General features: G+C 41.8%; 1 protein-coding gene across 1 annotated transcript; it reads left to right on the top strand.

Annotated features, from left to right (window-relative positions):
* The first annotated feature begins 1,686 nt into the window (after positions 1-1,686).
* bean1 (brain expressed, associated with NEDD4, 1) lies at positions 1,687-22,797 on the top strand. The gene is made up of 4 exons (XM_069659327.1): positions 1,687-1,711; positions 10,167-10,370; positions 10,868-11,009; positions 22,407-22,797. The coding sequence occupies exons 1-4, from the start codon at positions 1,687-1,689 to the stop codon at positions 22,795-22,797; spliced, it is 762 nt and encodes a 253-aa protein (XP_069515428.1).
* Positions 22,798-24,317: the final 1,520 nt, after the last annotated feature.

Below are 24,317 nucleotides of genomic sequence, written 5' to 3'. Positions count from 1 at the left end.
CTGAGTCAAGTTTGTCGTCGTCCCTTATTGAACGTCCTGCCAGGAGGAGCTCTCTCTCTGCCTCCATGTCCGAGGATGTAGTCAGCCAGCACTATGGTATATTTCATATCGAGGAGGGAAGCAGGTTGTAACTCAAAACGACAAGCTGTCAGATTGAATCTGAGTGGCAGCTTGATGCCTTTGTATAATGTATGCAGCTAATGTACAAAGTGATGCAGCGAACGCAGCAGCAGTCAATATCACAGGCTCTTAACCTTTATAGCAGGTGACACCCAAAAATAAATGGCTGCTTGTGACTCCCTTATCTGAACGCACACACATACATACACGCACATACAGGACATTTATGTTGATCTATGGCTTTAAATATTTTTCTCTCCCCCTGTGCTGTGTTTTTTTTTGTCTGATAATCCTCACGGATGTTGAGTTGAGGCAAATATGCTGTCATAATCTGTAGTAGTGGTTATGTAATTGTTTTCTATTTGTTTGTTTGCACTCAGTTTTTTTAATCTGCCGTTAACCTCCGGGGCACGGCAGATAAACACGACCCTGTAAATCTGGCACACTTACATGTTGGAATTGCTCTTGTTCATTTATGTGCACTGCCACTTCTTAACTAGAATACGCCGATTACATTTTGTCCTGCGTACCTTTGGCAATACAGCCCGGTGATTGTTTCTCCTCGGGATTGTTGCACATGAATCTCAAAGAAGTCGAGGGATTGCCAACACCTCTTTTATTGTAATGTACAGGGGGGCTGGAGCCTATCTCATCTGTCATTGGGCAAGAGGCGGGGGGCTGACTAATGACTATATATATAGATGGACAACGAGTCTCCATCTGCTCTCATTGTACAAAATTGAAGCAAAAAACAGCCCTTGCTGCCATCTTGCCCTGGTGATGTCATTTGGAGCCAGAGTTGGACAGTACAGATTGGAGCCGCCATAGCTGCTTCTGCTAACCAAAACACGCACTTAAAAAAGGGCAAAGATCCCACATGTCGACGTGTTTAACAGCAGAACAGCTTCTTTGTGTTGGTCTGAAGCAGACGTTCACAGATATGGAAACTTCAGTGACTGTAGTGATTGTTTTAGTTACGTCTCCTCTCGCCGTTCCTCCTCTACTCCGCTAATCCGGAACAGATCGGCTGCAGGAGCCGGATTTGTCAACGGAGCTGTCAATCATCCTTTTTACAGCATCAAATAACTAATTAAAAAAAAACTTGTCAGAAAAATGAACACTTTGACGTAAATCAGCATGAAACCATGTGTGAGAAAAATTTATTTGGCGTCTATTTTGATTTTATAGTTTGGCTCATGTCCCATCTGTTAACATGGAGGAGGCGGGCTTTATGAGCTATACTGCAGCCAGTCAGCAGGGGGCGATAGAGGGGTTTTGGCTTCACTTTCAGGGAGCTGTCATGTCATCTTTTTATACAGTCTATGGGGCTGACACATAGAAACAGACAACCTTTCACTCTCACAGCTACAGGCAATTTAGAGTCACCAATTTATCTAAAGAGCTTTTGACTGTGGGAGGAAGTCATAGTACCCAGAAAGAGCCCACACACGCACGGGGAGAATATGCAAACTCCAAATAATGTATCGTTAATGCCAAACAAAATTACTTTTATCATTTTTTTCAAAGGCTCGTGAGGTTGGATTTTAAATCTTCAGTATTTAAGTTATGATATTAGCTGTTATAAGTTCTCGTCATTGCATAATTCGCCTTTCACCTTCTTGCAGCAGCTCTACAAACACTTCATGTCTTGTAAAGCAGCAAAAACAACGCCTGACAGTGGGAAACCAATCAAAGCAGGGAATAAAAACAACCTGAACCTCATGCACATTTAAAGGCAGTAAATAACACCCAGCTTAGCGCTAGTGTCAGCAGCAGGATTATGAACTACACTGCAGTACACTGTGCAGAGGTGGGTGTATGTTCAACAGTAACCTTTAGTGACAAGCTGTCAAAGTCAATTACCTTTGTTGCCCTTTAATTATATATGAACAGATACCATATAGGCTCTTATATACAGCTGTAACCAAGTGTGTTGCTCATGCTGAAGGCCTGCAACCACGAGTCCTGCTAAAGGGCCTTTGAGCAAGAAAGTGACTCTCTAGCAAGCAGCACCAATGCTGAACGGCCTCAGGATGCTATAGCTCAATGAGCTAATGCTAGTGCTGTATTCCTTACTTCTCTTGAGGTACTGTAGGTTTTTTCAACCAACACTAACTCGTCATTCCACTTCAGCTTAAAAGTCTTGTTCACGATGGTAGCAAGAAAAAAGCCACAAACCAGATATTTGATTGTCTGGTGCAAAGAAGATTCATGACCTTTATGAAACTCGGAAGTCTTAAGATTTACAGATTCCTTGTTAACCTGCTTCCTTCTGTTCATTTACTCTGATTTATTTCATGGGACGTGCATGTAGGGATAATAATTCAAGACCTTCATACCTCCCGCAGTCATTCAACAACACACACACACATGCAAAAAAAATGTCTCTCGTTTCTCTGCTTTCCCTCCGCAGCTGGGTCCAGTCCCCTCAGGCTTTTGAAATGTAACACTATCACCATTTGTTACAATCTTTCTCCCTCTCTTTCTCTCTCTACTGTCCTCCTCGCTCCCTCCAAGTTATTGCGTGGTTGCCTTCTTCCTCCACCGTCACTCCGCTCTTTGTATCTCTTCAGTTCTCCTCCTCTGTCTTAAATCACATTGAAGTGCGGAGAACAAAAAAAGAAGCTCGTCCAGTGGCCTTACAGGAAAATGAGATCATACAGCCACACACAGGCAGCCATGTCTTTGTCCAAGAGAAGCCATTTTAATAAGATTTGGTCAAAAGAAAGTAGAAAGTACAGTTTATTCCTGCCTTGCCTTGTGGCAGGCCAAAAGCTGTTCACTCTTAATTCAATTCAAAGAACTTGATTCATCCCTCAAGGGGCGGTTTGAGGCACAAGACGATTCAGCTACACTTTGAAAACTGTGAAAAAAACAACAATATCATAATGTCAGACAGAGTTTAATACACAAGGATTCTACAAAGCTGGACAACGCTATCCCACATCACAGAGGAGGTGCATTAAACAGTCTATATAATCACAGACGGACCAGAACAATAGATTTTATTCTGGGTTCTCAGTGAAAGCAATCACTGTAACCGGAAAGTGATCAGACTATAAAATGACCTTTCCACTGACATAGTGAAGAAATGTTAATTAACACTGTAATATTCAAGATAATCTGAAAAAAGTCAAATGTTTGCGCCAAAAGATCTGATGTTGTGATGATGCAGTATCTACTTGTAGTGACTGCATTATTAAAGAGGACCTGTTATGCTCATTTCCAGCTCTATCATCCAGTTCTAGGATTCTAATAGAGCAACTAAAATAAAAAAAATCCCTCTTTATCTTAAGCAGGTCCATTTAGTGGCCTCTCAGTTCATGCTCTGTCTGGCACAAGCCATTTACGCTCCTGTCTCTTTAAGAACGCCTTACACACTTTCTTCTGATTGGCCAGTTTTCAGGAAATTTGCCGAGGGGCAACAGAAGCAGCACCCAGCAGCATTTACAATTGCCAGTTCAAGGTGGGATTATTACGCCTCTGTTATGTTCCGTCTTCTATGTAGAACGCAGTGCACCACCATTGCACCTCCGTGCAAAGTCGTTCTGCCTCCGCATCGGACAGAGGCGTAACAGAGGCGTAACAGAGGCGAAACGACGTCTTTGTAAATTGCAGAGCTGGCAGGGCGGAACAGCGCAGTGAGTGTGTATTTGAAGCGTGCACTGTTTGTTTACACCTTGTGCACGTTTTGCTTCTGCAACGCTGGAAAGCTATTTAAAAACACACTGGGGCGTCGTTACAGCGCTGAGGCGGAACCGCAGTGTAAAAAGGGCTTCTGTGAGCTCCCCTTGAAACTTGATGAGTGGTCCTGAGCAGAGTGGTTGGATAAAACTTCGTAGACGGACTAGCAGGTGGATTGTCTCAACCCTGCACATCATGGCTTCTTTGTCTGCAGCAGAAAACTGTTTAAAGAAATCCAAAGAAATGCTAGCAAACAAGTATTCAGCTCAGTCTGAAGCCTGAGCTATTACTTTTACTTACATTGACATTATTGATACCTCTTTTTCCATGTTTAATATGAACATCTGAATCTGTAACATTATAAATGTTTTATATGATGAGGAAAATCATAATACGTCTGTATGATATTTCTTTAAGGTTAAAGTTCATGTTCTGGTTTTAACCTTAACCTTATCCTAACCCACTCCTAATTTTCATTTCAAATGCATGTAAACAGGTTCGAGCCTTCAAACTGCACACGTGATTTGTGTGTCACATGCTGCTGTAGCACAGAAAATCCAGAGCAGTGGTTCCCACCCTGGGGTCTGGGCCCCCCCTTAGGGGGGAGCCAAAGAGCTACTTGGTGGCCACTCCTCTATGAACTGTAGGCTGATTGGTGTTCATTTTTGCCACTAAAGATTTGGAATGAATCACCCTATTGTTTTGGTGTATGTGTGTGCGGGCTAGGGGTGCTCAGCCTTTCTTAAACACTTTTCCCACCGAAATTAGTGGCTGGACGCAGGTTTTTCAGACCCGGGAAGGCCTGCGTATAGATCCTGATTGTCTCTTTTCCCATTGCCAGTGGAGTATCCTGCTTTCAGTCTCTTTTCTGCTGCGTCACCGTCTGATGTCACAAACACGCCGGAGACAGGGTTAGTAAACACTGAAGACGTTCCGGTGGTTTGGTCTTTATTGTATCTATTACTCATTCAGTCTGTTTATCAAACTCGGCGATGACAAATTTGTAACGATGTTCGAGCGCTGCTGGGACGGAATTTGTAGCTGTCATGCATGTCCTATCAATGCCGATCGGAGCCGAGGCGATAATTACCCGGGTCTGCTGCTGAGTCATTTGACCAAGGTCTGAATGCCGATTGTAACCCTCCCATTAAGCAAAAAAGCCGGGTGTTAGCGTTTAGAGTGGATAAGCAGCTTTAGATACAAGCAGGGGGGGCTCCAAGGAAAAAAGGTTGGGAACCACTAATTTAGAGAATACAGGGCTCACCTATTTTTACCACGAATCGCGTGATCTTGCCCAAAATAGATAAATGGATAAATAGATAAAATGATATGTGGAGGGTCATATTGACCTCCTATCAGCATGATTAATGTATCTTCCTGTAGAATATATCACAAGGATAAAAAGTAAAGTAAACCCTTCTAGGGTGCTTTTCAGAGTATCAGGCATTCTATGTAGAAACCTCCCCTGGTTTGTACACAATGCTTGTACTCTGATGTGTTTCCAGGGCAGTTGTTTGTTCCATACAGTCATTCACAAAGCTTCTCATTGCTGTTCCCGATTGTGTTTGAAAAAAAACATTGTATATTTCATGTACGTGTATTTATTATTATTTACAGTTGAGCGGGCACCTCTTCACTCTTTGCTGAATTAATTAAATTAAATTACATTTAGAAAGCCAAGATATTCAAATTGGTAAAACGTATGTAGAAAGACAGGGTTGGCAGGAGCAGCCCAGCTGAAGGCGCAGTCGACATGCACCCAATTTGACAGCACGAGCTTGGGAAGGCAGTGTGAGGCCGCTGTTATGATGAGAACCGTCTGAGCGAAATACCTTATAAACTTAAATTTTAGGAGACAGTGTTAATCAAAAATAAAGGTTAAATACCCACATACACATGTTTATACAACAGTTAGCATGTTAACACTTCCTCAATAGCAACAGCTGAGGCTGATGGAAAAATCATTTGTTTCATTAGTATTTGCTCTTACAAACAGTGTCATTGGGAATGTTGACCTGTTTGAATTTCATTGCAATCCGTCCAATAGTTTTCAAGACATTTCAATAGAAGATACAACTGTAAACCTCTTGCTGGCGGATCAGTTAAATCAAACGGATTCATCCTCTGGGCACCACGAATGTCTGCACACAGTTTCATGGTGATCCATCTAAAGGTTGTGAAGATATTTCAGTCTGAACCAAAGAACTTGGAGAGTCCCAAGGGTCAATGAATGAGTAAAAAACGTTGCGTGTCTAAGTGTTACAAAGGGAGTCAAGTTAATGTGAATTTAAATCTATATAATTATAGATTTCCTCGTGTGTGGTCTCTGGGGAGAACAAGAGAAAATTGAGTTTATGAGGAAGAGATGAGAAGCGAAATGAAGAGAAAATCATGTTAGGAGAGGGAGAGAGAGGCGACAAGGAGCGTGTGAGGGAGGAGACGTTACGGAGAGGGCTCTGTTGGGAATCGTTTGCAGCGAGAGAACATTTTCCTCTTCTTGGGAATCCGTGTGAAACCAAATTATTGTAGACAGCAGAATCACAGACGCAGACTTTTGGGGAGGGGGGACAAGAAATGGGCAATAGAGAAGAGAGACTGAAATGGAAACGATATTGTGAGTGTAAATCATTTTGTGATTTTGATTGTTTCTTCTGTAATATGTTCGGAGCAGCGATAGACAAAAAAGAGAGGTAAAGCCACGTCGTTTAACTCAAAGAATTTATTCTGATTGTGCTTGTCAGTCATTGGTAAAAATGACTCCTTCAGTTGTTAGAACCCTCTAGCTGGAATTATGGCCAAAAGAAAAACTTTTACTTATACATGTTGTATGAGATGTTTGAAGCCAATAAAATTACCCGTTTCGGATGTTCTAACCATTAAATGCACCATTATCATTGTTAGCATTAGAGTGCTTCCTGTAGGCCAAAAGGTGCATGATCTTATATTTAATCTACAAGGTTGCGCTTAAACATACAGTTAACGCCATGAAACAGTTGCAATTGGGTTAATGCATCAAAACTGCTTGTTAAGGTTCATAAATTGATTGTGGTTTCAGTTAGAATACAGTCCTTCGGGAAGAGTGAATTGAGCAGTGTTGGGGGTAACGCGTTACAAAGTAATCCTTCATTTAGTTACTTTTTCGATGAAGTAATCGATTACTGGAAAATAAATTCCCGGGGTCCCTTTTCCTTTTCTCACCACAAAAAACAGATAATCGCCGAAGCATTGTTTCTGTTTCTCTCCTACTTCTTGCCAGGTAGCTGCGTACCAGCAGAAGGTAAGGTTTTATTGCATGCGTAGCTAGCTAATGAAACAAATAAAACGAGCGAGATGGCAGAGAGGACAGCATTATTTTGAATTTTTGGGTGAAAGGGACAAGAACAACATGATGGTGAAATGTAAGTTGCGCCTGGAAGAGCTGTGAAGAGCTCTACTTCAAATTAGAAGTAGCATCTGACGCTAAACACAGCTCTGCAACACTGGTGGGACTAAGAGCCTGTGTTGTTTTCACTGAATCAGCTGTGCCTAATACTGTATGCCTCTGACCAGTACACTGTCAGATTGTTAGCATAATAAAGAGCTGTTATATTGTGTCTGTCAATCCTGTTATTAGGCTGCATAGTTCCAGGTTATGGGCTGTAAACGACCCTATGCAATGACAGTAGAGTCAATACATTCAAAGGTAGATGTACAGTAGGCTACACGCTGTCCTGACAATACAACTGCCATGTATAAAGAGACACAAGGGGGTTTTAATTTTTGGTAACGCAAGAGTAATCTAACGCGCTACTTTTCTTAGTAGGTAACGCAGCAACGTAACAAGCTACTTTTTAATGGCAGTAATCTTGAAATGTAACAAGTTACTTTTAAAAATAACGTTACCCAACGCTGGAAGTGAGTAAATGAAGTTAATGAATTCACGTTATGTACTCATGTGTGAAAGTCCCATTAATGTTAATACGAGTCATTCCACCTCACCAACACATGATAATGGCAGCTGACCAGGACGTTGAGTAGAGTCCTGCTACCTCATATGTATGCTCAACTGGTAGTGGCCTTGTAACGGCTAATTACACCCACATCTGAAGTAATTCACTGAGGTCTCCACATTAAACAGCAACATCTGTTGTTGCGTCACGCCCTCAAGAACAACATATGAAACAGTTTTCTGATCTGACTGCCTAGAACTGTTAGAAAAAGATCGTGTTTTGGTTTCTGTGTGGACTCCCCTTCCCCCGATTGTGCTTTGTGTCACGTACAATATAGAAGGATAAAGAGCAGCTGTATGGTTACACCAAAAGAAAAAGACAATTTGTACCCTCCTCCTCTGACCTGTCTCTGCTGTGCCGTGAATGCAGACAGACAGGTCCAGAGTGACTGACAGTGAGACACGTATAGAAGCAGGCAGACAAAGAGGGAGACTAAACAGACAGATGAGACATTAAACAGAAATGGAGAGGAACAGGATTGTGCTGTAATCTAATGATGATGATTACTGAGTGTAAGTGTGTGTGTGCGTGCGTGCGTGTGTGTGTGTGTTTTTGTGTGCAGACTTCACTTCTAATTATCTGTCACACACTGAAATGGAAAAAGTCCTCGATGACACGATGTGTGCAGGGCAAGACAGCGGTTATGTAACACGGCCCTGTGGTGCTCTACTGTCATAAGACCTGATAGACAGACAGACAGATCGAAAGACAGACAGACAGATAGGGTGTTCATTTGTTTAATAATTTGGGCTGCAAATAATTGATTTATTAATGGATGACTTAGTTCACAACCTCTATAAATGTAAGGGCATTCATCTACTAATTTACTACTCACATGATGCACCGTATAACGTTAGTTATGGTTGAGACTAGCGAACTGATATACTATAAGGCAGTGAAGTGATGTAACATGGTGGTTGTCAGTGTTCAGTTGTCCTACAGTTAAAGCAGACATTAAAGTGTACCACAGAAGAAGCTGCCCCTTTGCTCTCGCTCCACTCAAATCCCAAAAAAGCCTTTAATTCACTTACTTTAATGTTTATAGTCGATTCTACGCGTAATCAGCCTTACAGCAGCTAAAGAGCTTGATATTTACTTCTTGACGGGGTGGAGACCAAAATAGAACTCTCAGAAAGGTGAATATATGACTTAAATTTATTAAGTTGACGTGACTACAACTCCAGATAAATGCTGATGTTCATTGCCGTCTGCTGGATGTGCATAAAACCAACTGTTTGCTAACATATGCAACAAATATACAACAAATTGTTGATAATATGTCAGAGGATATGTTTATGGATGGTTCAGCTGCACCAAACAATGAATACACCTTAATATAATGCAATTACTTGGATTACAGGTGGCAGGCTTTGTGTTTTTTTATTCGTGTAACCATTTTTAATAAAGTAACACACTATATGTGGGACCCATAGTAATGTGAAGCATATTTATGGACAGAGTTGGGAGCATAAATGGCGCTGGGACATTGGACACTTGTTATTATGTATATTATTTGGTTCATACTTTGATTTATATTAATGTACAAAAGCACCAGTAATATTAAAGTAGGTTTATTAGTGGGTATAATGAGTATGGCTCACACAGGCACTTCTGGGCAGCTTAGGGGTCTTTAGGATGCACGGGTGCACGCACGCGCGTGACGCGCGTCATTGAGTAGATCGAGATGTACGGGCAGTATGTAACGACGCTAAGCTGACGTGCTGTGTTTCTGTTTCCAGGTAAGCAAAAGTAATGAAACAAGGTGTAAACATAGCGACACAGTTGTATAATGAGTGTGTGAGAGAAACGGACGACTGTTATGGCAGTTATGTCGAAGTTCTGCAAGTTAATTGATTCTCTCTGAAGTGCCGCACCTGGCGTGTTTGCTAGTTAGGAATTCAGTAACTGGACCATGTGTATCCTGCTTAAATATTAACAGTGCAAGTGTGCAGAACATTTCAACGTGTGAGTGAGAACTACAGTGCAAGCAGACATGTATCGTCTTATGTTTTAGTGTTTGGCACACGCGTTCAGCAGACAGAGATGTCCGACAGTATGCAGCCACGCTAAGCTGATGTGCTTGTGTTGCTGTATGTCCGGAGAGTTGAGTAAAGTTATTTTAAAAACCTATGCACGCCTGGAAGTCCCTTTTTGTGTCCAAGTGTGCAACATATAACCTGACATTTATTGACAACAAAATTTGATTTGAACAAAACTCCCCAGAGTGTCCACTTACATTTAATAATTGTAGTATTTTCAACATCATCCCTTTTTTAGTCAATCACAAAAAAATCTTCAAAATATATGGTCACACAGACTGAAACAAGCAAACACATTCTCAGGTTTGACCTGCATCTGTCTGTTTCCCTGCAGTGAGCTCCAACCAGAGCCATGGGGAGTACCCGGACTGCAGGAGTGAGAGGGAGTCGGGAGGGGAGGCTTCTCTCCTGGTGTCTCCGCTGGTGGTGGCGGGGATCGTTATAGGTCTGGTCCTCTTCCTCTCCTGCATCACCATCATCGTCGGCAGCCTGCGCAAAGACAGTCGACTCCGAAACCCACACCTCCGAGCGAGCTACGGTCAGTCTGCGACAAACTGACGAGCAAACTCACTAAAGACTAAGGATTATAGCCATTACCATCTTTCAAACACAGCATGAAATACAGCTGCAATATAATGCTGTTCAGTATAGTTGTATAGTTCTTACTTGGTGACTTCACGCCTGATGAAACAGCCCTACACATTTATCTTGCTCATGTTGGTCTGAAATTTACTGCACCCACACACTCAAGTACATAACATGCGTCAAAAATCTTCAGTAGTTTCCCAAGAGGATGTAAATATACCAAGGCACTAAGCAAAGATTGAACAATGGCTGCTGCCAGGACTTTAAATGGATGGATACAGAAAAAACTAAACAAATGACCTAATCCATTTCAATTCCCTCTTTGTATCAGGCATCATGTGGGATGCATCAGCCAAGAAAGGACAAGCTTTACTTCAAACATGATAAAAATTGAATTCATCAATTTCACTGACTGTTCTTAAACGTAACGTCTCGTCTCTGCGTCTGCAGGTCTGGACGGTTTCTCCTATGGAGGTTCAGTAGGAGAGCTCAGATCCACCTGCTTAGAAGACTTTCCTCCTGGTTTAGACTTTGATTCATTCAGAGAGACCCTGTCACAAGTCAACAACCTGTACCCCGACTCACCGCCACGGTAAGTGCTTGTATGAATGTATTATCATATGGCCTCTGTTCAGACTGCAGGAAAATAAGATCAGATCAGACTTTTGTCCAGACATCACCAACAGATTTTTGTGGGTAGCTGTGCTCAAGACATAGATGTATGTACTGCATCTGCATGTGATGATGCTCCTCCACACAATTGTCCCTCTCGTTCTGTTCTGTCCTCTAAATCAGTCTGATAGTAGTAGAATGAGTGTTTCTTCCCAGCAGCTCTGATTCACTGCAGTCACTCTGAATTTGACATCATTGTTGTGTGTCATGTAGCGAGTGACGCAAAAGACACTTTGAAATCCAATTTGAGGGGGCCAGAGTGTCCGAGCTGAGACTCATCTGTGGAAATACGACTGCAATCACATTTCAAACCACGTCCAAATGTGGCTCTGATCTGATTTGCAAAAATCTTATTTCATGTGTTATTCTGTTGTCCAGACTTGTTAGGATAAAAATGGATGCATTTTTGTTTGCCAAAATATTTAGGTTGGCAGTCTGAGCAAAGCCTTAGATGAGAGTCTTTTTGCTAAGCTCAGTAAGCAGGCTGATGACAGTAGCTTCATATTTAGCTAACCAGCATGTGTACCCATTGAACTCTCGGTGAAAAAGCGTATGAGCACACATCCCAAAATGTTGAAACTTGAAACATAATTTTCCACTAGCTCGTCAAATTCTGTGTCTCCTTATGTTCTTATTACTGAATATCGACACCCTCTTAAAATAATGGCCTAAGTAATTTTTTCAAGTTTTTCAGAAAACACAAAAAACTGAACCAAATATTCACCTCTAGTGGCCACTGTAACGATGACATGAGAAAAAGCCAAAGTCAGGTGACATACAGTATCATAAACATAGACAGTATAAAATAACTGCAGGTAAATGACTGCAGGTGTTTATTTATCAGACTAAACAAGTAGTGGATTGCTGCTTGCTCGCCCAGTGAGATAATGGGGGGGTGAACGACACGTACCGGTGAACGTAAAATAACCGATCTTCTCACGACTGTGTCTGTGTCTGTGTCTGCCAGCAGCTCCCACCTGTCACTTGAGTGAGGCGGCTACTATGATTTAAGGCTTAATATAATTAAAATGGGTGCGTTATAATAAAAAAAAATCAGCCCCCGTACAGTTATATTGAACAATAAAATTAGCTATTCATAACAATACAGGTTTTTGTACCAATCATGTTTATCACTACTGTAAGAATTGGCATTTTCCCATCTGCTGTAATGTTATTTCTTGTTTTCTGGAGCCAGCCTCAAGTGGACACTCGAAGAACTGCAGTTGTTTGCACTTCCGCATTGGCTTCATTTTTCAACAGCGGAGGTTGCTGCTTGTTTATAAAGTGCCAAAAAGGCAATGGATGGGCCAACAAACATGTTAAGTGCAAACTGCATGTACATAATTTAACTGATGTAACTAGTTTGTGGTTAGACCTCAGCCATGACTGGCTGACAGTATAAGAGGTGACAGCATAACCCCTCCCCCACAAGGGATCGGCCACACTGCACTGTCACTCCAAAGTTGTAGAAAACATGGCTGCTTTAGGATCGGTTATTTGGCCTTATGGAAGGTATGGTAGGTTTGGTATCATTACTGATACTCTAAATATATTACAACCCTGAGCTTGATGTTTGCTGAAGTTTGATTCTCTTGTTTCCTTATGACCTTCTTCTTCAACGCTGCACACAACTGTTCCTTCAGTGATTTATTTGTACACATTATTAGTGATTTGTTCACATTAAACACAGTAATGTAAGTCCTGCTGTTTATAGCAACATGTATAAAACAACCTTTAGATTTTTTATCAACCATCACTTATTTAGTTGTTAAAAATCATACTTATCCCAGAGTGTGATTTTCTTTCATTTTTTATTGAGCACTGTTACCACAAAGTTGCACAGATGAAATTCAATAACTTTATATGCATTTATTTTATGTTGACTAATTATTTATTTTTGATGGACAATTTATAGTAGCCAAATAACCTGCTCTGCATGTCTTAACGTCAGACGATCATAACTCGTATCCCCAGAGTTGTGAAAGCACAAAACAAACATAGAAACAGGTTTGAATTACACTTTAGTGATGGCAGTGGCAGCATGGTATGTGGTGGTCTTATATCACAGTGACCAGCCTGTTGTATTGTTTTCTAGATTGCCAGAAAATTATTTTGTTATCACGAGAAAAATAAGCCGAGATTTCGAGAAAACTACTAGAAATAACTCGTTATCACGGGGAAACTGAGTAAATAAAATGTCTTGATGCATGTCCGCTAAGGGCTTCCGTACTCACCCACCTTTAGCTGTATGTTTAAATAAGCAAGTTGACCACTCCTCCTTTTACCCATAGTATCAAATATCATATATAAAATATAACTGACGTTCAGCCTCTGTTCCCCGCTGTTCTCAGTCCACTTGGTTTGACCCACCCTCAGTGGTGATTCATTTATCGGGGCACAGTGCTACCTTTAGTGCCCTTTGTAATGGTGCAAGAATGAGTGTTTGTGCACCTTGTGTGTGTGTGTGTGCGTAATAGTGTATGTGAGAGAAAGAGAGAAAGAAAGAGCTAGCTAAAGGGCAATGTCATGGTGTTTTTGATCTAAATGTCAGTTGGTCTAATTGGCAGCTTTAATAATTCACATACATCCCTCGCCTGCTGTGTGTGTGTGTGTGTGTGTGTGTGTGTGTGTGTGTGTGTGTGTGTGTGTGCGCGCTTCATTCTCCTCCTTGCTCCGCCTTAGAAACATTCACTCACTTTACCCAAATTCATCGATCAGACGTTGGATTGTGTCTTATCGTTCTAATATAAATTCAGGGAGTTGATTACTGACTGAGACAATTGTAAATGATAATATGTACCTACGTGGCTGTAAGCATCAGCACCAATGTTCTTCATAGAAAACCTGGTTCTATGTTCTTCCAGTACTTCGGCACAGCTCTGATTGCTGTTTAAGGTGTTGCCATGTGGACTTCAGGGCCTGAGGGGTAGAACCGCAGATATACTGATAACACCTCTGAGCCACATGTATGTGGTTCTGGTGAAATATTTTTGACATTATACAAATCGATGATATGACTGTAGCTATAAAAGACATTGAAAACATTGTGGACAAATACCATGATATAATGCTAGAGCGATCAACAACACAAGCTAATACCGTCAGCTAGCGTACTGTTAGCCCATACTCAACGCTTAATGTGTCTGTCCATCCACTACCATCTTTAGTCTTGCAACCACTTAAAGCTTATTAACTACATTTCACATTCACCCTTTCACACACACATTCATATGTGGATGGCAGAGGCTGCTACGTAAAGTGCCCAACTGTCTATCAGTACTTATCACATTCACACACCGATGGCCATGCCACCGGGAGCAATTTGGGGTTCAGTGTCTTGCCCAAGGACACGTCGACATGTAGACTGAGGGAGCTGGGGATCGAACCACCAACCTTCCGACTGAGAGGTGATGGACAGGGCCACAGCCGCCCCATTATGTATACATTAGGATTTGTTTTATAGCGTTAACAAGTTGTGGCGCTAATTCTCAGCCACTTATTGCACAAGACGAGTGTGCTACTTTATGACTAGTTAAAACAGCGTCAGTAAAACCTCAAATGTTTTTTACTAAATTTGTTACTGATTTTGTTATGGCTCAAGGTTTTTTGTATTGCACTGGCTCAATTTCAGTTAGTTTTCTAACTGAGTACTCATTTCAGGCTTCTCCATCAAACACTGTCGATGCAGAATAAGAACAAGACTGAATTCCTTTTCTACACATTGATCATATTTTTAAGGCCTTAATGGATTTGACAAAGTGTTGGAAATGTTCCACATGGTCCTGAAACATGCTGACTCATTAGCATTGCATCCATTATGTTGAACCTGATGTTTGGTGCTGGAGTTGTGATCTGGGGACTGAACCAAAGCTCCTGTCATGTTCTTGGTGCTACTTTGTAACGCAGACAAAGTGCGTCACCCCAAAAGATACATCATCTGTGGAAGGATTCACCGGGTCAGCAGCAGGGTTCAGGTTTGCTGATGCAAGAACATGTCCCCGTGCACCGTTACAGCTCCCAAAATGTTTGTCCTCACTTCACCTGAAGCAGCAGAAGCATGACAGAGAGGGAACAGTGAACACCACAGCATCATGACAAGAAAAGAAAGGAAAAGGAGAAGAGAGGAGAGGAGAGCTAGCCAGCTACGTCAGCGCTCTGGCAGGGAAGCATCGTGTTCTGGACAGCCAGTGTGAGAGCCGGACCGCAGCCAACACACACACGTCTCTGCACGCAAACACATGTACAAACATACACACATACATACCTTTAATTTGTGCATTTTGTTTACCATAATACTGGCAAGTCATTGTTTGGTGCGCTGTCAGCTAGCAGGTAGTTGCAGTCATGTGATGATACTGCAGGGTGTGTGTGTGTGTGTGTGTGTGTGTGTGTGTGTGTGTGTGTGTGTGTGTGTGTGTGTGTGTGTGTGTGTGTGTGGGCCACAGATGGTCGAGGGAAACTCAGAGAACTCAGATCAACAGCTCACCTACTGAGACTGTGAACACAGCGCTTCCGACACACACACACACACACACACACACTGCTGAAGAACACAGATATTACACACACACTTTCTCTCTCGCACTCGTGGATCAGCAGCTCACCTGTGGAGACTGAAAGCTTCTGCTTCCTCTCAGGGAGAAGCTGGGCAAGCACACACACACACACACAAACCGCCATTGTCTTGTGATTTGTGTTGCATTGCGATATCAGGCAGCAAGTGGAGATAAATTGTTGATGTGTGTTGACATTTTTTAGCTTTTAAATTCTAAACACCCTTCTCCATAGACACGATTCAGATCGTTCAAAGCAGCATCGATTGCGCAAATGTTGCCGTGCTAAGGCAGCGCTATTTCTACTGTTCCACTTACACTAACAAACAGAAGAATAACTAGCTTATATTCATTGTTGCTGTGTCATATTGTACATCTCTGACGGTCAGTGTTGTTGAGAAAGACAGGAAGTGTGAGCTCAGGTCAGGATGTCTCATCGCAAAATAGCACTTAGTCAGGGAACAGTGAAAGTTAAGGAGAAATGCTAACACCAGACAGCGAGGACAAGGACTTAACAAGTACTACAAGTACAAGTGAAGGAGTGAACGAGTAAGGCAGAAAGTGAGAGAGAAGATGAGAGAGATCTCAGGAACAGCTCTGTTCTGTACTGTCCCATTCAACTGTACCATGTTGTACTGTGACCACTTGGCAGACACGTAAAGAGGTGACAAGCAGGAAACTGAATGCAGACAGGTTTACATTAAAGGAGCATTTCGTCCTCCGGAAAACACCACTGTCAGTCAAAGCTGGTGTTCTCTGTAATCGATAGAAGCAATAATATTTTAAATTGGCGCCATAGCTGTGGAGAAAGTTGAACTAACAGCTCGTGGTTTTGCCCGTTCTACATTCCTACAACACCCAGCGTGCCCAGTGAGATACACTGGAGTGAAATACTACAGTTTCACTGCAGGCAATGGCTCAGAGCGGTACAGGATCTGAAATACGGCAAGAATATACCGGTGGAGTGTCTAAACAAAATCTTCAGGTCTGCAGTCTACAAACCTGATGATTTTGAACGAGACATGACATCGGAGGCGGGCGTATTAGATTGAGGAAGTCTGGTGGAGGTTTCAGGGCCCATTGGAGAAGCGGATATTGTCCTCCAAAGGCACAGAGCATAAGTTGCATTTTTTTCCTACCATTATAGCATTATCCTCCCATAATAACATGATAGGATTGAGCTTAGAGATAGGCGAACTGGCCCTTTAACAGGAGACACATGGTCTGTTTTCTTCAACCTAATCTGTTCAATTTCATTTTTAACACTTACTTTTAAATTTTATGCCGACAAGTCAGATCATCTTCGGCGTAATCCACGCCTGTGAATGCAGCATCTATATGGTTCTCGTAGTCCACAGGCCAGTGCCTCTCACAGTGATAAAGGGCCATGCCAGCTTTAAACATGCTCTCACACACTCGCACACAGAGACCATATGGTCCATGCTGTAGCTACAGTTGTCCGGCGTCCAGCTCTGTAGAGCGTCACAACCAGTTCATGAACGCATGCCAGAGGTCCTCCCTTCTCATGACCTGTGTGGATCTGAACGTATCGTTACAAATATCCTGTGAAGTTTGACAACAAAAACGATGTGGTTGATTTTTGGAAAGATTGTGCTTTTATTTAGTTGTTCATGAACATTTTACTGACCTGTTTTTTAAGACATTGTGCAACTTCTATTCAAAAATTCCGAACTCATCCTCCCCTCTTATACGACCCACAGGAGTATTTCCCAAAGTTGTTCAGGGGACACAAACTTTGGATTCCGGAACTTGTTAGTTTGTTTAGCTGCCAATGACAAAAAAAAATCAACTAATCAACACTTTTATTTAAACTGTGATTTTTACATGATGCGTCCAGATCTCAAACGGAAACAGGCAGATAAAAACACAGATGGACGGATAAACAGAAGCACTTGTGTAACTCCCAGCATGTTTCCCAGAGGGGGAAAATTGTTTTCACTCGGGCACACCTAGGTAACACAGACACCAGTGTAAACCACCACATTCATTATCTAGTGTGTGGTTTTTGCAGAAACACACACAGCAGAGGGCCGCAGGGGAGCGGAGGAGCTTATAACTCCTCAGAGACCAAAGACACAGGGACTTGGAGAGTGTTACAACACCTCTGAAAACACCCTCAACCGGCCCTGCACACTTACCCTGTGTCTAATTTTCACCTCAACATGCTGTGGCATGAGCGTTCGAGGTCACATTTCCCAAAGTAAAAGAAAATAATTAGAACAAAAATTTAACCTACCCCCAGTTTTCTGCTGCATGATGCATGAGTGGAGGAATGGAGAGATTTTATTGTCCTATATAACTTTATATTCTAATAATAGTGATAACAACTGATAAGGGCCATTTAATAGTTCGATACCATCCAAAGCAGGTGGTCACATCAAGGTTTGTGAGATTCAGCAGAAGTCGTGTATCTTCATGTATCCCTGTTGGTTTGTTGAAATTGGAAAAAACAGCGTGCCAGTCTTTCAAACCAGGTGCAGACATTTTTATTTAGAAATGTTCATTTTAAGTACTATTTCAGTCTCCTTTAACAGGACTGTATGCGTCTGTGTGATGCCAAACAGTGGGTACAGTGGACATCAGCTCTTTCTGACTGAGCCTCCTCTTCACATCAAGGCTAAAATAGCTCTGCATCTCTCTCTCAGGAAACCACAGACACACACACTGAAAGTCTCTAACACTGCTTTAAAATAGCTGGCATGTGGGCACACACACTCACAGGGTAGTGAAGGAGACAGAGAGTGAACAGGAACAAAAAGAAAGATAAGAGAAAGGAAGACAGACAGAGGGGTAGGTAAAAGACACATGCGGCACTGTGGTACCAGACTGATACAGTTAACCACTGTGCTCATTGAGTTACATGGATTTACTGCTTCCTATATCACCATCATTTACTATTAGGTGCACACACAGAGAGAAACCCACATACTGTCTGTTTTCTATTTAGTTTTATTCTATTGAATATGTTCTGTTCTCTGAGTGACCGGGGGAGAAGGTGGGAAAAAAACATGACGTGTAGCGCTCGTTGAGGTGTTCATCAGGGAAGCGTTCTGGGACCCTGCCAAAACTGTAGGAAGAAGGAAGGAGGCTCTGAGTGTTTGTGTTTTTGTGTGCGTGTGTGTAAAGACACATGCACACATACATTTCATTACATATCTACCAACAGCTGATCAATTCAATTCATTTCAGGTTATCCACTTGGTTGGTATTTGCAGATGGTTTTCTTAAGCTGTTTGTGTTTTTAAAAAAGGCTGCATGTTTTCTTTTTGTCTTTGTAGCATTTTTCAAAATGCTACACATGCTAAAACCTTTTTTCATTTGCATGTTATGCATTATGTTGTGTTGCAGTGCATTGAACTAAGATGCACAGTAAAAAGTACAATTTTACATATATCTTTTGATGTAAGATGTCAGATAATAAGTTTTAAGCCTGCCTTCATAGTATGTGCCTAAAGTTTATTGATCATAATTTGTTTTGTCATTATCCTTAATATTCACTAAACTGCATTATACCCAACTGTGGTGGTCAGAGTGTTACAAGTCACTGTAGTAAACAACATAACCAGCTTCAACCTCTGACCTCTCAAACCAGAGAGAGAATTCTCCTGAAGGGGGAAGTAGTACACAGTCAGGGAAGAGCTAAATGTTATACGGTTTATTTTTTTGAACTCAAGAGGGTTTTTAAAAAAAAAAAAAACATTGTTAAAAGGTTTGTTCCTATCGTCTTACACAATTCCCATAACCAGATGGCAGGCGACACGTCCTCATACCCAAACGTCCATGCAGGACATACATGTGTAACGTGTTTTTTTTCTTGTAAACCAGTCTGGACCAGTCTTTTAACAGAAAACATTACTTACTCATGTACAGGACAACATCAGCAAAGAGAATAAGACATACTGCTTTGTCAACGGGATTCACCAAAATCGAGACCTTACTATAATCAGTGACGACAGTGTCTATTATTGCGTTAATGATTGCTTTTGAGCTGTGATACAGTGTGTGCAGCGCTGTATTAATATATCCTACTAACAGATTGTGTTTGTTTTTGTGCTTAAGTGTCCAATATACCACACATATGGATGTGTGATGACAGATATTAGCTTTTTCCCACATTTTTACATAAGATTCATTCTCTTACTTTGCTTTCCCTGTCAGTGTGAAGGGACTGAGGAGACTGGACAGCTGTCAGCACATAATGCGTCATAGAGTTTGTTTTGACGCAGCACATACCCAACTGTACACCGTCTGAGCTGAGACAATGGGATTATATATTTAGAGCTACACAAGAAAGCTGCAAAATGGGATGAGCTGCTAGCTCCAGATGTTTTTTATCCGCTCACATTTCCTGTGAAAAAGTTTCCCAATCATAATATTCTCAATGTTCCCCAAAATCTACAAGCCTCAGCCATCATTCCCATGAAGAAGAAAAGGCAGAGCTTGAATGAGACTCGAGTGTTGCAGGTGGGAACAAAACTCGGCCCAGTAGTTGCCAAATTCAACTAATTGACCTAAATCCAGAAGTGACCCAGTTCAAACTACTGATTTCTCTGTGACCCCGTGTCAGACACCAGGAGAGACACTGTGGAGAGGAGACTCGAGACAAACAGCTGCTGAAAAACAGGTTCTACCTGCACACAATCAGCAAAATGTTCAGATGTAGTTGAAAATATTTTTAACAAATGATTCCTCCATAATTTAGTAAATATCTTTTAGAACCTATGAGTAAAAAAAATATGATAACTAAGTCATGAAAGGCCTAGTGATCTGCAGTTTGGATAGGTAGCCATGAGTCATACTTGAAGTCCATGTAAGCTTCCTTTTTGGGATTTAAAGCAGCTGATTAGGAAGCCAGATGTAGTCACTTTACATACAATGATAGATGACTGAGTAGGAGACCTAACTTCTGTAAGTGGTATTTGATACTTACCCCTTTTACTTAGAGGGAAAACAGGTTCAACAAGGAATTAAGGAACAAGGAATAAAGCTCATGAAAAGAAATGTCCGGAAAGCAGCAGCTGTGTGCTTAGCATGTACAGGAGGTATCTCCACTATGATAATTACATTACCTGGTAAAGAACACGTACAGTAAATCCCCCTCAGGAGAAAAAGGCAAGTTCACTATGACATGTGGTCTTGATTGATTTTTAAAGCCAGTCATGGCCATGATAAGAACTTAGAGGAATGAAAAGGAAGACTGAAAAGTAGACGTGAATGAAAGAGAGGAGAGATCTCAGTGAAACCTGCTCAGTTGAAATTTAAAAACCTTTATTAACTTTGTGTATTTTATTTATTTAAGACCATTTGTTGTTAAAACAAACAAGAAGGATTTGTGCTCTCTTCTGCCAAAAATGTCCAGTGCATTTTTAAAAGCCTTCAAACTATTTTTTTATGCAGCTTTACTCAGGACATGGCTCTTGATATCAGGGACTTATGATGCGCTGTTTTTGTTTGTGTCTTTTTCTTTGGCGTGGGGTGGGTTGTCTGGGAGACACTTGGTTGTGTTGTTTGTGTTGTCTTTATTTTTCTATATGCAAAAAACACTAATTATATGTATTAAAATAAAAAAAAAAGCCTTCAAACGTTGAGGGGATTGGGCTGTTTACAATTATTTTAAATGACTGAGGTCATACCAAAGGATCCAGACACAAAAAGTAAAGTCTCCCAACATACAGTATGTGCTGTTTTATAGCCAGGAATAATAATATGTTGGAACTTTATTGACCTGAAACTAGTAACTTATAAGTATATTGATTACAATATCATGAATACCTTTTAAAGCCTTTCAGAGTATCCACAAAGGGTTAGTTTGTACTAACTTAAGGGTTTAAAAATACCCCATTGTTGCTCACGCCCCCACAAGAGCATTACAGAGCATTAGAACAGACTTATCCTGTCTTCATCTTTAATAACCTTTAAGTGGCAGTGTGGTCAACAGAATTAGGCTACAGGAAATGACCACGACCTCTTAACACGTAAATTGTTGAATTTATCTGCCGCAAACAGAAAAAATGCCAATATAAAGTTATTTACAATCCTCGTTCGTGGTGGACTCATTAATCCTCCTGAAAGTCAGTTAACATCGTATACAGAGCAATAAAGTACTGGAGATATATTACAAAATGCAATATTAAAAACAATGTCAGGTGCCTACTTTAAAGAACCTGTTTGACAGAAGATCATTGATTCAGCCACAGCAAAGGGGGGCGTGTGCACATAACATTATTAGAATAATTGTTTTGAACTTTTGGGTTTAAGCTTCTTTTAAAGGTATCTTTGGAATGACACCTGTCACTTTTATCAAAAACCGGTTAGATGTGCCCTCAGGTTGAAAGTGTAAACACAGAACACTGAGGTACCTGAGGAACATGCTCAGGGGAAATCAGGCATTGGAAAGGCGATCATGTAGCACCGATTTCAAAATTAATTTGCGTTATTCTACTGCATAAACAGCAGAGTACATCATATGTTACTCCCAGCTGTGGTGGCCTCTTCCTCCCCATGACATCATAATAACTCCAAGTTTCAAGCTCGTACAAGTAGCTGTGAACGTTCAACTCCAGCTCTAAACTAACTAATCTTTAGTCCAATTGGTGGAAAGGATTAATTGATTTTGGAGTAATGAGTTGGACAACAACAAAAGAACAAAAGCAACATCCTTTCCAGAAAAAATTGTCATAAAAGAAATTAAGTTCGGTTTGAAATCCTCACCAACAATGTGATTTTTGTTTACATCTCCACAGTTACGATGAGTGTGTTGGCCCAGGCTCGACCCAGATCTACCTACCTACAGATGACCCGCCCCCTTACTCCCTATTGGACCCCTGTCAGAGAGGGGCCGAGCAGGAGGAGCAGCCTAACTACACCACTCTGGATCCATCTCCGTACTGTGGAGGGACCTCGGCCAGCGCCGCCTGGTTCTCTCCCTCCCACTACCCGCTGGGACTCCCGGAGCAGGAGCATCAACACATCGCATCCATCTCCTTCCCGCTGGAGGCCGCGCCGCCTTACGAGTTGGTGCTGGCCGAGCAGGGACAGCCCCTCCCTCTCATGCCATGTGACCTTTATAAACACCAATCAGAGAGCGGGGATGATGGCAACTCCCGGCAACAAGGGACAAACCAGATCTTGTAGGACAATTAATTTGCTTGTTTCACCTGCGCTGTTGGTCGTCCCCAGTTGAGTTAAATAAACACTTGTGACGCGGGGGCACAAAATGGGCTGTTAGGAGCAGCTGTGACACCAAACAATGGACACGAAATGAGATGAACACATCAGTTGCTAACAGCTCAGTGGACTGAGAAGCAGCCGGGACTCCTGTTTTCAACAATTTAACCACAGTTTGTTCCTTGTCAAAAGAAAATAACACTGATTGGGTCGACCTGTAAAGTTTCTTGAATGACAACTTCTTCTCTTGTCGTTCCCGATGATGATCCCTTGGACTCTCCTCTATCCAGTAACAGCACCATTGTCTGGTTTAGTTTCACCATATTTTGACTGTTAATCTCTCCTCCCTGAGAGTCATGTGTCCTATTTGGATTGAGGCGGAGTTACTGCTACAAGAAGTTAACATCTAGTCGTCATTGGATGATGGCAAACTGAAGAAAGACTGAGTGTAAACGATATCAATGTGGTATTTAGTGTAGATTAAGGTATACACAAGCACACAGAGACCCCTCCCACCTTGATTTCCAGTCTCTGTTGTGTGTTCTGTAGCTTCCAATGTGTTGGTCGTATCCTAGTGGTTACAAGGATGAGAAGAACAGTGAAACTCCAATCTGTCCATTTGTTTGTTTACCATCTGCCATCACCAGAGAGGTGGTCTCAACGTGTCCACTGTTGTACAAATTGTCATAACTCTTTCTATCAAGGGCTCTGGTTTTAATATCGATTCTGTAACTGGACCCAAGCAGCAAATGTAGCTCCAAAGCCCTCCTCCCGCTGAGGTTGGCTCAATGCAACAAAGACGTTACACATTAAACTGTAGACCTTGAGGCACTGTTCACTGGGGGAATGGATGCTTCTGCCTTTGTCGTTTGGTTTAAGCGTTCGTGGAGGTTTTTTCCGTATTGCACTAAAGCTGTAAAAACATTCTTAGTTAGCTTCTGTGACTGGACGTGTTAGCTGAATTATGTCACTCATCGGCTATTGGACAGAAATCAAGGATAGTGTTAACATGTTACCTGTGGCCACTGCTCCCTTTAGCTTCTACTACATGTGCAAACCACTTATTAGAGATGGGAGGTTCGACTCTTTTTACTAACTTGAGTTTGTTGGAGTCACTCACTAAAGATAGTCGGATTTTCAAGCCTCTTGAATCACTTGAGTCCGAGCTTGAATCCCCCACCAGCCCAAGCACCCATAGAGCATGCACACGGGAGACTTCCATCGTCCAGTTGGGCTAACTCCCGGTTTAGCACTCCGCTAACATTAATGGAGATTACATTTAATCACACAGCTCTTCTCGACTTGATCGATTTTGGACCTAATTGAGGCTTATACAGTGGTCTCGCCTCAAATTCGCAGTTTGCAGTAACTAGTAGCGGATAGGAGGGGTGAGTCGGTGAACGAGCTGGTGGAGATAAGGACTCGTGACTCTCTTGTCAGTAAAAAGAGTCGTTGACAGGAATAAGGCTGTATGGCTTTTTGAATAT

Source organism: Semicossyphus pulcher, unplaced genomic scaffold (genome assembly GCF_022749685.1).
Source record: "Semicossyphus pulcher isolate SPU_LCO1_2020_fin unplaced genomic scaffold, fSemPul1.0.p SCAF_12, whole genome shotgun sequence".
NCBI classification, from domain to species: domain Eukaryota; kingdom Metazoa; phylum Chordata; class Actinopteri; order Labriformes; family Labridae; genus Semicossyphus; species Semicossyphus pulcher.
Note: the sequence above shows the minus strand (reverse complement) of the source record. Positions and strands in the feature narration are given on the sequence as shown.